This window comes from Chrysemys picta, chromosome 20, assembly GCF_011386835.1.
Source record: "Chrysemys picta bellii isolate R12L10 chromosome 20, ASM1138683v2, whole genome shotgun sequence".
NCBI classification, from domain to species: domain Eukaryota; kingdom Metazoa; phylum Chordata; order Testudines; family Emydidae; genus Chrysemys; species Chrysemys picta.
Window position 1 is genome coordinate 25,061,856 of NC_088810.1, and position 16,174 is coordinate 25,078,029.

The 16,174-nt window shown below is 62.2% G+C and overlaps 1 protein-coding gene across 2 annotated transcripts; it reads left to right on the forward strand.

Annotated features, from left to right (window-relative positions):
* The first annotated feature begins 9,293 nt into the window (after positions 1-9,293).
* MTX1 (metaxin 1) lies at positions 9,294-16,174 on the forward strand. 2 transcript variants are annotated; one of them, XM_065574252.1, is made up of 8 exons: positions 9,294-9,450; positions 10,409-10,478; positions 11,310-11,389; positions 12,847-12,939; positions 13,230-13,412; positions 13,890-13,966; positions 14,968-15,122; positions 15,717-16,174. In XM_065574252.1, exons 1-8 carry the CDS (start codon positions 9,370-9,372, stop codon positions 15,938-15,940), a joined length of 963 nt encoding a protein of 320 aa, XP_065430324.1. In that variant the 5' UTR covers positions 9,294-9,369; the 3' UTR covers positions 15,941-16,174. The 2 variants fall into 2 exon arrangements, with proteins under 2 accessions (XP_065430324.1, XP_065430325.1); XM_065574253.1 differs by lacking the exon at positions 13,230-13,412.

The following is a 16,174-nucleotide window of genomic DNA, read 5'->3' on the forward strand; positions in this document are numbered from 1 at the left end:
GGGTTTAGTTCCTCCTGGTTCATGTTTGCAGTTTTCTGGTGGCGCTTTTCAGTGTGACGGCTTCAGGCAGTACGGCCTCTCTTGTAACCCTCGGTCCCTGGAGCAGTGTGCACAGCAGAGCAGCGGCTGAAGGACTGCGAAGTTAAGAGGTATCGGCTAGGGACGAGAGAGAGGTTTTCAGGTGGATTCGAGATGTGGCAGGGAGAGAGAGAGAGACAGGGAGACTATGCCCTGCAGGAAAAGCTGCAGAAGAGGCATAGCGGGTCCGCGGGGGTGGGGTTGGCCCTAGGGAATCGGGGGGGGGGGTTCCGGTGTTGGGCAGGGGGCTGTGTGGCGCAGCCTGGGCCCACTCCCAAGGGGAAGGAGCACGCTGGCAGCACAGGGACGGGCAGGCCATTGTGTATCTGGCAGCTGTCGGTTTGTAAATAGTGCCCTCGCACTGGGCTGGGCGGAGCGGGGCTGCCCCTGCCATGCCATAGTCATAGAATCAGAGAATCTCAGGGTGGGAAGGGACCTCGGGAGGTATCTAGTCCAACCCCCTGCTCAAAGCAGGACCAATCCCCAACTAAATCATCCCAGCCAGGGCTTTGTCAAGCCGGGCCTTAAAAACCTCTGAGGAAGGAGATTGCACCACCTCCCTAGGGAACCCATTCCAGGGCTTCATCACCCTCCTAGCGAAATAGTGTTTCCTAATATCCAACCTGGACACCCCCCACTGCAACTTGAGACCATTGCTCCGTGTTCTGTCATCTGGTACCACTGAGAACAGCCGAGATCCATCCTCTTTGGAACCCCCTTTCAGGTAGTTGAAAGCAGCTATCAAATCCCCCCTCATTCTTCTCTTCTGCAGACTAAACAATCCCAGTTCCCTCAGCCTCTCCTCATAAGTCATGTGCTCCAGCCCCCTAATCATTTTTGTTGCCCTCCGCTGGACTCTTTCCAATTTTTCCACATCCTTCTTGTAGTGTGGGGCCCAAAACTGGACCCAGTACTTCAGATGATGCCTCACCAATGTCGCGTAGAGGGGAATGATCACGTCCCTCGATCTGCTGGCAATTCTCCTACTTATACAGCCCAAAATGCTGTTAGCCTTCTTGGCAACAAGAGCACACTGTCGACTCTTATCCAACTTCTCGTCCACTCTAACCCCTAGGTCCTTTTCTGCAGAACTGCTGCCTAGCCACTTGGTCCCTAGTCTGTAGCAGTGCATGGGATTCTTCCTCTTTATTGCCCCTGGCTGTCCCCTTGCTCTGGGGACTGACACCCTCCCCCCGTGCCATGCTCCATTGCCTCCATGGGGGGCCCACACATAAATTTGGCGGTAGCCCCACAAAAGCTTAATCCAGCCCTGGGTGAGAGACAAACACGGTGTCCCTGGGACAGGGGGAGCCCTTCTTCAGCGCCTCCTAACTCCACAGTAGTTTTGCACAGAGCATACCTCATACCACGAGGATGAGTGCATTGTAAACGCAAAGCTGCTGAAGCGGGGCCAAGCCTGTAACCATCTGTCACAAAGCTGTGACCATCCCCTGGGGCCTGTCAAAGCTGCAGCAATTGATGCTAAACTGCTGTCAGTTCCCTGCTCACTTGCGGATCACTAAGAGCCTTACAAGCCACAGCAGCCCAATCTTGGGAGAGGATCATTATCACTGTTTTACAGAGGGGAAACTGAGGCAGAGACGAGTTCCCCCCTCCCCGAGGAGATGTATATGGCACAAGGTCACCCAAGGAATCGGTCACAGAGCCAAGAGCAAAAGCAGCTCTTTAACCAACCCCCAACCATCTATCCTTCTGCAATCTCCCCCCCACTCCCCAGCAGCTTTTACCAGCCGCCCCATACAGGGCGGGGTGGCAGGTTTATGATGTGGGGACTAGCTAAGACATTCCAACTCTTTTATGACTCGCTGCACATTCAGACCCATTCTGCACAGATTCCACAAATAATTCGTCCTTGGAATTTGCAATGCTGAGAGAAGATGCTCCATGGCCCAGCGCTGGAAGTCCCCGGGGAGAGACAGGCAGGTCCTTTGGAGATATAGGGTGTCACGGAGTATTGGGGGACTCAGGGCCCTGCACCCCCGGCTTCCTGCGATTCACCATGACTCTCAGCCAGCCAGTAAAGCAGAAGGTTTATTTGGATGACAGGAATACAGTCCAAGACAGGTCTTGCAGGCACAGACAACAGGACCCCCCTCAGTTAAGTCCAGCTTGGGGTCCCAGGGCACTCCAGCCCACCCCCCTTCGGGGGGGTCAGAGCCATCTCTGTCTCCCAGCCATCTCTCCAGCCTGCTTCCAGCACTCTGCCTTCAGCGACCCCTCCCACAGCCTTTGTTCAGTTTCCCGGGCTCAGGAGTCACCTGGCCTTCAACCCCTTCCTGGGTTCTCATGTTACACACTCAGGTATGCGCCCTCGGGCAGATCCCATCCTCCAATGCAGACTATCCCCTGTCAGCATTCACAGACCACAGTGAGAACAGGCCCAGTTCGTCACATCTCTCCCCCCTTCGAGACCGAACTGAGCAGGGTCACTTTAGCCAGTGACCCGGGGAAGTTCAAACCTACCCCCGTTCCCATGGATGCCCCCGCATCCCTCCCATTCCTTGGTGAGAATTACACCAGGCCCCTCCAGTTTCACGCCCCCCCTTAGGTTGGGGGTGCTTGATGGCACTCGCAGTTCGCATGTGGGAAGGTTTATGCGGCCTGTGCCCTTTTCCCACCCCCATACCTCTGGGGCTCCAACTGGGCTGTGGTCTTCTCCCAGCGCTCCAGTCTGGAGGTCTGTGCGTTGGGCTCTCTTGGTTTAGAGCCGCCCTTTTTACCTTGGCCACCCTCCGGAAAGGCTCCTCTATGCTGGGCAAGGGTCCTAAAGCTGTTTTCCCCTTGTCCCAGGCCTTCCTCCCCCTCTGACAGGGGTCACAGGATCCGCAGTACTGTCGGACAGTAACAAAGACCCCAGGCCAGTAAAAGCTCCGTAGCAGCCTCTGCTGGGTACGCCAGGTTCCCTGGTGCCCTGAGAGGGGAATGTCATGGGCCCGGCACAGCAGCTGGCGGCGATACTTCTGGGGTACCACCAGCTGCCTCCTGATCCCCCCTGACTCCATTTTCCCTGGGGGAGCCCATTCTCGGTACAGGAACCCCTTCTCCCACAGGAACCTTTTCCGGCCACCTCGTCCCATGGTCTGTACCGCATTGAGGTCGGCCAGGTCCCTTATCTTCCGCAAGGGGGGATCTTTCTGCACCTCGGCGGAACTCAGCAGCTGGGACAGGGATGGCCACCTGCTCTTTCTCGCCCGCTGGGTCCGAAGCTGCAGCCTCCCTGAGCCGTGTCCCTGGGCGTTCCCTCCCCACCAGGTTAGGGTCCTGCGCCTCAGGCAAGGCACCCCCCCCAAGGCCAGGGCGCAGTGCCCCTCGCCGGCTCTGACCGCGGGTCACAACTAAGGCGGTCTGGGGGCTGCTTGGCCAGTCCTCTAGGTCCCCCCCCATCAACACCTCAGTGGGCAAATGGTGGTGCACTCCCACGTCCTTGGGGCCCTCCTTGGCCCCCCATTTCAGGTGTACCCTCGCTACGGGAACCTTGAATGGGGTCCCGCCCACCCCGGTCAGGGTCAGGAAGGTGTTGGGCACCACCCGATCTGGGGCCACCACCTCGGGCCGGGCCAGTGTCACCTCTGCGCCCGTGTCCCAGTATCCATAAACTTTCTTCCCATCCACCTCCAGGGGAACAAGGCACTCGCTCCGCAGGGACAGCCCCGCGCCAACCCTGTAAACGGAGAACTTTGAATCCGGAGCATCTGGCCCCCCAGAGAAGCTGGCCGGGGGCCCTTCTCTCTCTTGAGCAGTTGATAAGCTGCCAGCCCCTCTTGCGTGGGAAGACCTGCCCCTCGTCCGTCTGGGCCTCTACCAAGTTAACCCGGTGCGGGTTCGGTCTGCTCAGTCTGTCCTTGAGCTTGGGGCACTGGGCCCGAACGTGGCCTCTTTGGCCGCAGTAATAGCAGCTCAGGTCCCGTGGGTCCCCCTCGAGCCGGTCGGTTGTCCCTGATGCTGGGCATTCCCGTGGGAGGGGATTCCCCATATTCCCCCTTTGGGAGGTCCCAGGGTGACTCTCTCTCTGCATCGCGGCGGGCCTGTTCCTTTGGGGCTCCTCCCTGCCACCCCCTGACCGGCTCTTTACAAACTCATCAGCCAGCTGCCGGCGTGTCGCGGGTTCTCTGGCTTTCTGTCCACCAACCACAGCCTCAGGTCGGATGGGCACCGCTCATACAGTTGCTCCAGTACCAGCAGTTTAATCAGGTCCTCCTTCGTCTGGGCCCCACCAGCCCACTTGCTGGCGTATCTTTCCATGCGGACGGCTAGTTGCAGATATGAGACCTCAGGGGTCTTATCTTGACTCCGGAACCTTTCCCGGTACATCTCAGGAGTCAGCCCAAACTCACGTAGCAGGGCCCTTTTGAATAGTTCGTAGTCCCCTTTCTCTGCCTCTCCCAGTTGGCGGTACAATGCCACGGCTTTGGGGGGTCCAGTAAGGGGGTAAGGACCCGGAGTCTGTCCGCGGGATCAACCCGGTGCAGCTCGCAGGCCGTCTCAAAGGCCTCCAGGAAGTCATCCATGTCCTCCCCCTCCTTGTATGGGGCCATGATGCACTTCTCAAAGCTCCGTGCAGTCCTGGGTCCCCCCTCACTCACCGCAGCCGGGGGTTCGCTGCCCTTCAATCTCGCCAGTTCCAGGTCATGCTGACGCTGTCTCTCATTCTCCTGTCTCTGTCTCTCTTCATGCTGTCTCTGTCTCTCATTCTCCTGTCTCTGTCTCTCTTTCTCCTCCTGTTCATGCTGTCTCTGTCGTTCACGATCCTCCAGCTCTCTCAGTTTTAGCTCTTTCTCCCATTCCAGCCAATTCGCTCCACGGATGCCGAACGTCACCGGGAGGATCCTCTGCTGGCCGGCGGGCTTCGCCGGGGGGATCCCCTGCTGGCCGGGGGGGTCACAGCGCCTTCGGTATTTGCTGGGCTCCTCCCCACCCTTCCCCTAGGCATAGGAAGGAGGGGTCTCGGGAAGCCCTCAGCAGCCGGCTGACCACTCCCAGCTGGGACAGACACTGGTGCCTGCGCTGCATTTGCCAGGCTGCTTCCCTGAGACACAGGATCAGTTCATTCGCGCGATCTTCCGCCTCCAGCTGGGCAATGAGCTGTTCTTTGGTGAGCCTCCCAATGCGCAGCCGCCTCTGCTTGCACAGCTCCACCAGGTCGCTCTTAAGCCGCTTGGCATACATCTTCCTGCTGGCCACTCACCGGCCTGTGTGCTCACAGCTCCCCACAGTTCCCAGGGGGGCCCCCTAGTGTGCCAGCCCTTCTCGAGGTCACCACCTCTCTGCCAGGGTCGAGCTGCAGACTCCTCCGCCCCTGGGACCACTCGCTGCGATCCCCCCCGGGGGACCCTGTTACTGCAAAAGTCCTTCTCGCTGGTCACACACTCCAGGGGTAATAACCGTCTCTCTCCCACTCTCAGCAGGCCTGGTCCCCGTCAATCCCCCTTCGTTTTACTGCTCCCCAGGTCACTTACTGCAGGAAGCGCCGTCCACGGGGTGCAGTAGATCCCACCGCTGCCACCAGTTGTCACGGAGTATTGGGGGACTCAGGGGCCCTGCACCCCCGGCTTCCTGCGATTCACCATGACTCTCAGCCAGCCAGTAAAGCAGAAGGTTTATTTGGATGACAGGAATACAGTCCAAGACAGGTCTTGCAGGCACAGACAACAGACCCCCCTCAGTTAAGTCCAGCTTGGGGTCCCAGGGCACTCCAGCCCACCCCCTTCGGGGGGGTCAGAGCCATCTCTGTCTCCCAGCCATCTCTCCAGCCTGCTTCCAGCACTCTGCCTTCAGCGACCCCTCCCACAGCCTTTGTTCAGTTTCCCGGGCTCAGGAGTCACCTGGCCTTCAACCCCTTCCTGGGTTCTCATGTTACACACTCAGGTATGCGCCCTCGGGCAGATCCCATCCTCCAATGCAGACTATCCCCTGTCAGCATTCACAGACCACAGTGAGAACAGGCCCAGTTCGTCACATAGGGGCTGAGAGAAAGAGTTGCAGGGTTTGCTGGGGAGAGAGACATGAGCAGGTCTCTGCAAGGGGGTGATGGTGGGGATTCGGGTCTCCCGGGCTGGCAGGGCACAGGGAAAGTGCAGGGGTATCAGGCTCAGGGGGTATAGGGGCACAGAGGTGCGGGGGGTTGGCACACGGGGGGAATGGGGGTACAGGGGGTTGGGGTGTAGGGGTGCAGGGGGTCAGCACACAGGGGGTACGGAGGCACATGGAAGGTCAGGGCACGGGGGGGGTCAGGTATAGGGGCACCAGAGGCACAGGGGTCAGCACACGGGGGAATGGGGGCACGGGGGGTTGGGGTACAGGGATGCGGGGGGTTGGCACACGGTATGGCACAGGGTGGGTCGGGGCACGGGGGGGTCAGAGTATGGGGGGTACAGACGCGCGAGGGATCGGCACATGGGAGTACAGGGGGTTGGGGTATTGGGGCACAGGGTGGGTTGGGACACGGGGGGGTATAGGGGCACAGAGGCGCAGGGGGTCGGCCACACCAGGGTACGGGGGGGTCGGGGTATGGGGTGCAGGGGCGTGGGGGGTCAGCACATGGTGGTACAGGGGGTTGGGGTATTGGGACGCGGGGGGGGGTCAGGCTCGGGGGGCATTTCAGGGTGTGGCGGTAGGGCACAGGGTAGGTTGGGGCACAGGGGGGTCAGGGTATTGGGGCATGGGGGGGGTTGGGGTATAAAGGCACAGGGGGGCACAGGGGGATATGGAGGCACAGGGTGGGTTGGAGCACGGAGGGGGTCGGGGTATTGGGACGCAGGGGGTTGGGGCACGGGGGGTCAGGGTATTGGGGCACGGGGGACACAGAGGCACAGGGTATTGGGGCGCAGGGGGGGTCAGGGCACGAGGCATTTCAGGGTGTGGCGGGAGGGCACGCGGGGGTTAGGGTATTGAGGCACGGGGGGCACAGAGGTGCAGGGGGTCGGCACATGGGGGATATGGAGGCACGGGGGGGTTGGGGTATAGAGGCAAGGGGGGCACAGGGGTGCGGGGGGCTATGGAGGCACAGGGTGTGTTGGGGCACGGAGGGGGGTCGGGGTATTGGGGCACAGGGGGGCACAGAGGCACAGGGTATTGGGGTGCAGCGGGGTCAGGAGCAGGGGCATTTCAGGGTGTGGCAGGAGGACACAGGGGGGTTTGGGGTATAGGGGCACAGAGGTGCGGGGGGTCGGCACACGGGGGGCTATGGAGGCAATGCGGGGGTTGGGGGTATTGGGGCACGGGGGCATTTCAGGGTGTGGCGGGAGGGCGGGGGGGGTTGGGGTATAGGGGCACAGAGGTGCGGGAGGTTGGCACAAGGGGGCAATGGGGGGGTCAGGGTATTTGGGCGTGGGGGCATTTCAGGGCGGGAGCGCACGGGGGTTGGGGTATTGGGGCACAGAGGTATGGGGGTCGGCACATGGGGGGCTATGGAGGCAATGGGGGGTCGGGGTATTGGGGCGCAGGGGCATTTCAGGGTGTGGCGGGAGGGCACAGGGGGTTTGGGTATAGGGGCACAGAGGTGCGGGGGGTCGGCACACGGGGGGCTATGGAGGCAATGGGGGGGTTGGGGTATTGGGGCACGGGGGCATTTCAGGGTTGTGGCGGGAGAGCACGGGGGGTTGGGGTATAGGGGCACAGAGGTGCGGGGGGTTGGCACACGGGGGGCTATGGAGGCAATGGGGGGGGTTGGGGCACGGGGGGGTTGGGGTATAGAGGCAAGGGGGGCACAGGGGTGCGGGGGGCTATGGAGGCACAGGGGGGTTGGGGCACGCGGGGTTTGGGGTATAGGGGCACAGAGGTGCGGGGGGTCGGCACACGGGGGGCTATGGAGGCAATGGGGGGGTTGGGCCCGGGCGGGTCGGGGTATAGAGGCAAGGGGGGCACAGGGGGATATGGAGGCACAGGGGGGGTTGGGCACGGGGGGGGTCGGGGTATTGGGGCGCGGGGGCATTGCAGGGCGGGAGCGCACGGGGGGAGGGGCACAGAGGTGCGGGGGGTCGGCACACGGGGGGCTATGGGGGGGTCGGCACACGGGGGGCTATGGAGGCAATGGGGGGGCTATGGGAGGGCTATGAGGGGGTTGGGGCGGCGGGGCATTTCAGGGCGGGAGCGCACGGGGGGGTTGGGGTATTGGGGCACAGAGGTGCGGGGGGTCGGGGCATGGGGGGCTATGGAGGCAATGGGGGGGTCGGCACACGGGGGGCTATGGAGGCACAGGGGGGGTCGGGCACGGGGGGGAGGGGCACAGAGGTGCGGGGGGGTCGGGGCATGGGGGGCTATGGAGGCAATGGGGGGTCGGGGCACGGGGGGGAGGGGCACAGAGGTGCGGGGGGTCGGCACAGGGGGGGTCGGGGGCACGGGGGGGAGGGCACAGAGGTGCGGGGGGTCGGGGCACGGGGGCTATGGAGGCAATGGGGGGGTCGGTACCCGGGGGGGAGGGGCACAGAGGTGCGGGGGGTCGGGGCACGGGGGGCTATGGAGGCAATGGGGGGGTCGGTACCCGGGGGGGAGGGGCACAGAGATGCGGGGCGGGGTCGGCACACGGGGGGCTATGGAGGCAATGGGGGGGTCGGCACACGGGGGGGAGGGGCACAGAGGTGCGGGGGTCGGGGCACGGGGGGCTATGGAGGCAATGGGGGGGTCGGCACACGGGGGGCTATGGAGGCAATGGGGGGGTCAGGGGCACGGGGGGGAGGGGCACAGAGGTGCGGGGGGTCGGGGCACGGGGGGCTATGGAGGCAATGGGGGGGTCGGGGCACGGGGGGCTATGGAGGCAATGGGGGGGTCGGCACACGGGGGCTATGGAGGCAATGGGGGGGTCGGGGCACGGGGGGGAGGGGCACAGAGGTGCGGGGGGGTCGGGGCATGGGGGGCTATGGAGGCAATGGGGGGTCGGGGCACGGGGGGAGGGGCACAGAGGTGCGGGGGGTCGGCACAGGGGGGGTCGGGGCACGGGGGGGAGGGGCACAGAGGTGCGGGGGGTCGGGGCACGGGGGCTATGGAGGCAATGGGGGGGTCGGTACCCGGGGGGGAGGGCACAGAGGTGCGGGGGGTCGGGCACGGGGGGCTATGGAGGCAATGGGGGGGTCGGTACCCGGGGGGGAGGGCACAGAGATGCGGGGCGGGGTCGGCACACGGGGGGGAGGGGCACAGAGGTGCGGGGGGGTCGGGGCACGGGGGGCTATGGAGCAATGGGGGGGTCGGGGCACGGGGGGGAGGGGCTCGGCCGGCCGGGAGGAGCCGGGCCCGGGGCCGGCCGGGCCGTGTGGTTCCGGGTCGGGCGGGCGGAAGATGGCGGCGCCCATGGAGCTGTTCTGCTGGGCCGGGGGCTGGGGGCTGCCCTCGGTGGACCCGGACTGCCTGGCCGTGCTGGTGAGCGCCGGGCCGGGCCCTCCGCGGGGCAGGGACCCGCACCCCGGGGGCAGACTGGGGGGGGGAAGGACCGGCACCCCTGGGGTCTGGGGCGCGGGAAGGACCAGCACCCCCGGGGTCGGGACTGGGGAAGGACCGGCACCCCCGGGGGTCGGACTGGGGAAGGACCGGCACCCCCGGGGTCGGACTGGGGAAGGACCGGCACCCCCGGGGTCGGACTGGGGGGGGGGGAGGACCGGCACCCCGGGGGCAGACTGGGACCGGCACCCCTGGGGTCTGGGGCGCGGGAAGGACCAGCACCCCCGGGGTCGGACTGGGGGGGAAGGACCGGCACCCCCGGGGGCAGACTTGGGGGGGGAAGGACCGGCACCCCTGGGGTCTGGGGCGCGGGGAAGGACCGGCACATGGGCATGCTGGGCGGAGGGAAGGCACAGAAAGCCTCGGGGTAGACCCACCAAGGGACACCGGTTTTGCAACCCCAGGTTTCCTTTCCGATGCCTGACATCCAGATCCACATGCCAAGCCACCTTAGCTAGCCAGTAAAAGCCAAGGAGCGGGGTTTGGCCTAAGCCCGGCGCTCAAAGGAAATTTGGCACCTGAATCTGGGCCATAGAGAGGCGCTTGTCTCTGCTCGGGACTCCCCTCTCCTGGAGCCGCGCACCTACACTGCTTCTTGCAAGAAACAGGAGGAGGTGTCCCCTTCTACTCTTTAGCTAGTCACCCAGGGTTCAGTCCCCCTGACGCGGAGAAGGGATTTGAACTGGGGTCTCCCCGTCTGGCAGGTGAGGTCCCTAACCACTGGTCTGTGGGGTGTTCGGGGCCGTTCCCCCGTGACTGGAACCGGGGTCTCACATCCAGCTGAGCGCCCTGGCTGCTGGAGTCATTCTCACTCTGAGACGTGCATCGTTACACATTTGTACACAGACTCTGTCTGAGTCTTTCTTCCGCTTCTCTTCAGACCTACGCCAGATTCACAGGCGCGCCGCTCAAAGTTCACAAGGTCACTAACCCGTGGCGAAGTCCCTCAGGTAAAGGCACCTATGAGAACGGGGGGAGGGGCATGTGGGGGATAGAAATAAACACGTGGCACACAGGTGGCTATTGGAGCCATCACAAGCCACCGGAAAGTAGGCAGAGATTATCTCCCTTTTACAGGTGGGGAAACTGAGGCATGGTGAGGTGCCCAAGGCAAACTGGCGGGACAGCCAATATCAGAACTGAGGAGTGCTGGTGCCCAGCTTCCCTTGAGGCTGCTGGGCTGCACTGCCTTTAAACAAAGCTTTCCATTTAATTTCCCCATTTTTTTTAAGGAGGCAGGCAAACAAACAGCTCCTCTTTCCTGACTTCACGGCCCTGCCCCGGGGCGGGGGGACATTCTCCCTTTTGGAACTCAGCTGTCAGAGCCGCCCAGAACCCTTGCCAGAGCTGACAGCTCTGCGGAGCTCTGCGACCAGCTGGCCCAACATGGCATTTGTTACTTCTGAATCCTGTCGCCACATCTAGCCTGGAGACTCCTCAGCAGGGGCTAGCCACATGGAAAGTTCATGTGTGAAGTCCAGCCAGTTCCGAGCTGTCCATGTGCAAAATCCATTTCACCCTGGAATAAGTCTCAACGCCAGACCAGTTCAGGCTTCCAAAAGGAAGTCACTGCGTGGGCTGAGACCAAACGTGGAAACCCTGAACGCCACTGGGGCACATGAAAACAAAGGGGTCTCTTGCAACCCATGTGCGATGCTGGCACCCGCACCAGGATCCCCAATGAGAGCAGATGGGGCTGGGGGCGCTCGCTGCGTGCAGGAGGCCCATGAAGGGGCAGCTCTGGGCAGGGTCTCCCCTGTATTCCCTTTCTCTGCTTTCAGGGTGTTTACCTGCTCTGAAGACGAAGGAGGAAGGTGTCCTCTCCCAGATGCACCAGATCATCACTCACCTCAGGAAACAGGTATGGGATGGGGACATGGACTCAGGCCCTGCTGCCCCAGAGCCAGAGGAGACAGTCACGTGCCCCCTGTGGCTCAGGCCTATAGGGGGTGGGAGTTGGGGAAAGCTGAGAGTGGAGTTGCTGATGGAAGTAACCGGAAGGGCTTGCTGCAGTGGGTGGGAAGCCGAGTCATGGGTGAGCAGGGAATCCCAGAGCCTGTAGGAAGCGACTCTTGGGAGGGGGCTCAGCAGGGTCTGCAAAACCCAGCCAGTGGAAGCATTGTGTTACGCAGTTGCCACAGAGCCTTGCCCATGGACCGATGCAGAGACATCTGGCTGGTTCTGCAGTCAGACAGTCTGGACTAGGAGAGGGGTGAGAACTGCCAAAGGCCCAAAGCCCAGCTCAGCTCCCCAGATCCTGACCCATCTCCCCCGAGCAGCACATCTGTAGTGGCCCTGTCACAAGAGGATCCCTGTGTGGCCATGGAGGAGAGGGCAGAAGATGCAGGGGTCCCCGCCAGAGAAGCCCCTCTGTCCCTGTGTGCTAGTTTCACCCTTCGGAATTGCTCTGTGTCTGGAACTTTTGTCTGAGGACTCAGTTCTTCCCCTCCTGTCTTCCCTGCCCCCAAGTGCTGAGGCAAGTAGGGTGGTTTGCCTGGGGCTGGCTAGCTGTGGGGAGGAGCACAAGTGGCTCCTTTGAGGCCTGAGGGAAGTGTCAGTCTGGGGACTCGGGCGGCTTTCAGACGCCAGGGTGTGTGCCAGCCACGCCGCTATTCAGGCTGCTCCCGGCTCTGGTGGAAATAGGCCGGCCTGGTGCCAACTTTCCTTGGAAAGGCGGGAGCCGCCCTCCTTCGCCGCTTGCACCCTCCATCCCAGACTCTGCCTCGGCCCCAGCTTTCCTCTTCGGGTCATGCGGCAGCGCAGGCGAGCACAGCCGCAGCCAGTGTGCTCTGAAAGGGAACAGGCTTCCGGCCAGGTTAAACACACCAGGCGGTGCTCGCTGCAGGGCTGGCCGGAGTCTCCCCTTGAAAGATGTAAGGGGAGCAGGCGGCCTGTGCATTGGGCTCCTGTCCACGCACCTCCCCCCAGCCCGTCGATACTGCTTCCTGGGGCGTCTCTGGAAGTCCAGACTAACGTGAACACGGTTCAGCTTTGGTAAAGCTGGGTCTCTAAAGGGAACACGTCTCCTCAAAGCAAACAGCCGGGCGGATGAGCTCTGACCCCAGGCTCCTGGAGTCGGCCGCGCATCAGCGTTAGGAAAAACCCAGGCATGGGACTTAGTGCCTGGAAAAGCGTCTGTCTGTGAAGGGAACTTGCCTGGGGCTAGTGTCCCACCCCCTCCCCCCCGGCCTCTAATACCCAGACAGGGGCCCCGTAGCCGTGTCTGTCTCTGCAGTTCATGGGGAGGGGGCTGGAGCACAGGATGAGCCCGATCGCCACTTCCAGCCCAGGCCTCACACTGTTCCCTTTACTCTGTAGAAATACAATGCTGACTACGACCTCTCTGCGAGACAAGGGGCAGATACACTGGCCTTTGTGTCTCTGCTAGAGGAGAAGCTGCTGCCCGTGTTGGTGAGTGCTCGCCTGGGCCAGTGGGAATGTTCCCGGAACACTGCTATGGGAGGAGCTAGTTCAGAATTCAGATGGATTCTGGGGACGGTCCCTCACAGTGAGTGACTGAGGCGTATCGGCAGATCCCGGAACCGCAGGGTGGAAGCTGGAGATTGGGATTATGGTGCAGTGACAGAGCTGTGCGAGGATCGGGGGTGGGGGGGGTCTGGGGTAGCAGGCTGTCTCGTAGGGCACTGCAGAAAGCAGCCCTGCACTAGTTCTCGCGGATCACCACTGTCCTCGTGCCGTAGATTCACACGTTTTGGGTAGACGCAAAGAACTATGTGGAGCACACGCGGAAATGGTATGCGGAAGCCATCCCCTTCCCGCTCAACTTCTTCCTGCCCAATCGCATGCACAAGCAGCGTCTGGAGCGGCTGCAGCTGGTCTGGGGGGAGAGCTGCTTGGAGGACGAGGAGGAGCTGGAGAAGGAAGTGAGTGGGCTGGAGGAATAGCTAAGCTCGGCTGTCATGTTGGTTCTGGGGGGAAGGATTCTGGTGACGGGCACTTTCCGTTTGCAGCTCTTGCAACCCTTGTGGGCAGCTGGGAGGGCTGGCTGGGGCTCCTGGGAATCCATCACCCTGCCCTAGATGGAAGCAACATGAGGGGTCACCCCTTCCCCAGCCGCTGGGCATGGCTCCTGGTTCCCGCTGGATTAGAACAGAGCCAGCTCCAAGGGGGCACTGAGTTTAACCCTTTTGTGCCCAGCCCCAGAATGCTCTGTGGTCGCTGGCTGTGATGCAGAAGCTGGCAAGGGCAGGTCAACCAGTGGCTTTGCTCCCAGTAAGGATGACCTTCGCTCTCTTTGCTGGCGTTCTTGGACTGGAGATAGCTCAGTCTTGGGACATGCCTCCTGCACCTCGTGTGCTGAGGTGATGTGACACCAGCGCTGCTTCTCTCCTGCTCCGTAGATGTACCGCGAAGCCCGGGAGTGCCTGACGCTCCTGTCTCAGCGCCTCGGGGACCAGAAGTTCTTCTTTGGAGACTCGTAAGTGGCTCGTGGAGAAACGTTCTTTGTGGGGGGAAGCGAGGGCTCTTTCCTCACTTGCCTGCACGTGGCTCTCACGCCCCTGCCTGGCGCTGATGGCTGGGAGCAGAACGTCGGAGCAGAGGGGTTCTTGGCGTTAAGTCTCAGGTCTCCTTGCAGTTCCCCGGCGTGCTGCGACACGGGCCTCGGCAGCCCTTTGAAAGAGCTCTGGGTATTGCAGAGAAACCTCGAAGGCAATTAAAGCGAAAGGGGGGCTGCGAACTGGGCTGAATAGTGTCTCTCTAATGGAAGGCAGGGCCCAGGGAGAGGGCAGTTTCTTGCAGCCCATTAGGCTCCATCCGTTCCCACTGCCGTCCCGACAGTTCCCCTTCCTCTCCCGTAAAACTGAGAGCCAGGACCAGATGTTCCAGCACTTCAGCCACGGCCTGCGTAGGAAGTTTTAGCCCATTAGACGGCTGCCTTGTTTGCTTCATGTTTAATGGCTCATAATTTATGAAGCTATAAACGGTAATGGCTGAATATGCTCCTTATCCCTTCCAAAGAACCAGCTGCGGTGAGCAGGAATCAGAGGAGACAGACACTTATCAAGCGCTTGCTGAGAAGCCGCCTCCTGCCTTTGGTGACCCAGCACCTCTGGCATTCAGGCATCTCCAGGATTGCCTGCAAGAGGAGTTGTGAGCTCCAGCAGCCCTACCCAGCTCCCAGCAGTACCGTCTGCTGGACAGGCCAAGATGAGCGTAGCTGGGCTCACCACCCACAGCCAGCACTCCTGCTCTGCTCCCTGCATGTTGGGATTGGAGTAGCAGGGGAGAGGAGCGGCCTCAAGGGCTCTAGGTAATTTGGTCATGCCCAGCGCACACAACAGTTGGACCCTAGTGACGGTGTGAATTTGAGCCAGCCTGTTCCTACAGCCTGGGGTCGTGTGTTCCCAGTGCTGAGGGTCCTGGGCCGCTGGCGCTAGCAGAGGCCGGGAGCCACTAGCAAAGCTCTCTGTGCCGCAGCCCTGCTTCCCTGGACGCGTTCGTCTTCAGTCATCTGGCGCCTCTCCTGAAAGCCAAGCTGCCCAACGGGAAACTGCAGCAGCACCTGAAGTCCCTGCAGAACCTGTGTGACTTTTGCTCCTCCATCCTCAGCCTCTACTTCCCCTGGGACGGAGGTGAGCAGCCAGGCCTCCAGCCTCTCCTTCGGCGCTGGGAAGCTGGGGGTCAACTGGAATCACTGAAGCAAGGTCACAAAGATGGGGGAGGATGCGAACAGGCTTGAACCATGCCTCAGACCCCCACTAGCCCACAGGCTGAGGCTTGCTAGCCCACGGCAGATCAGGAGAGGTGGGGCAGTGCCTTGGGGGGGGAGCTCAGCTCACCTGGACTGCTCCACTCCTGGCTGCTGTGTGTGTGTGGGGGAAGGGGGACAGGACTGGACTTCCCACCAGGTGTAACACAGGGAGCGCTCTGTGTCGGGCCATGGTGGGGGCATCTCCTGACACCCTGCTGGCTGTAACTGGGGTCTAGTGAGGATGGGGAGCGCCCCCCGTCCGGCTCTTGGAAAAGGAGGGGCAGCTTCCCCCAGGCTCTCTTTTTAATCCCCCTGCTGCTTTCGGACCCCTGCCCCGACCATTCCCTGTTCACCCTGTTCCCCAGCAGCAGTGCCCCTCCCTCCCCTGAACAAGGCTGCCCCCACTGTCTGCCCTCTGGGCTGGGTGCACTTCGCCAGCTGGGTCTGGGTTTCTGACCTGTCGTTTCCTTGCAAGGGGACGCCCCGTCCAGCACCCCCAAGATGTCTGCCTCCGAAGGGACTGAGTCTGAGGAGGATCCCTACAAACGGCGCAACCAGATCTTGTCGGTGCTGGTGGGACTGGCGGCGATGATTGGCTATGCCTTCCTCAGCGGGATCGTCTCCATCCAGCGGGGCCCTTCTGGGGCTGCTGGCCCCCGGCCAATAGCCATGGAGGAGGAGGAAGAGGAGGAGGAGTGAGGCGCTGGTCTCAGGGCTTTGGTTCTCACTCGTCTCAGTATCACTTGAACTGACTCTTTTTTTACAGTGCTGGGTACTGCCTAGTCTGATTCCTGCAAACTGCCTCTGTGTCCCGGCAGGACCCAGTGGCCCTGTTCAGACCGGATCTCGGTGCTGCTACAAACACCAGCCCAGATTTCTAGACTGTGTCGCAAGCAGTCTGCCCCCCACTAATAAACCTGGAGCACCCCCTGA

Bases quoted from the DNA above. Each gene is read 5' to 3' on its own strand.
- MTX1 (XM_065574252.1), top strand. From the start codon at position 9,370: ATGGCGGCGCCCATGGAGCTGTTCTGCTGGGCCGGGGGCTGGGGGCTG. The intron at 13,413-13,889 runs GTGAGTGGGCTG...CCTGCTCCGTAG, and splicing joins AGGAGGAGCTGGAGAAGGAA to ATGTACCGCGAAGCCCGGGA. The intron at 13,967-14,967 runs GTAAGTGGCTCG...TCTGTGCCGCAG, and splicing joins AAGTTCTTCTTTGGAGACTC to CCCTGCTTCCCTGGACGCGT.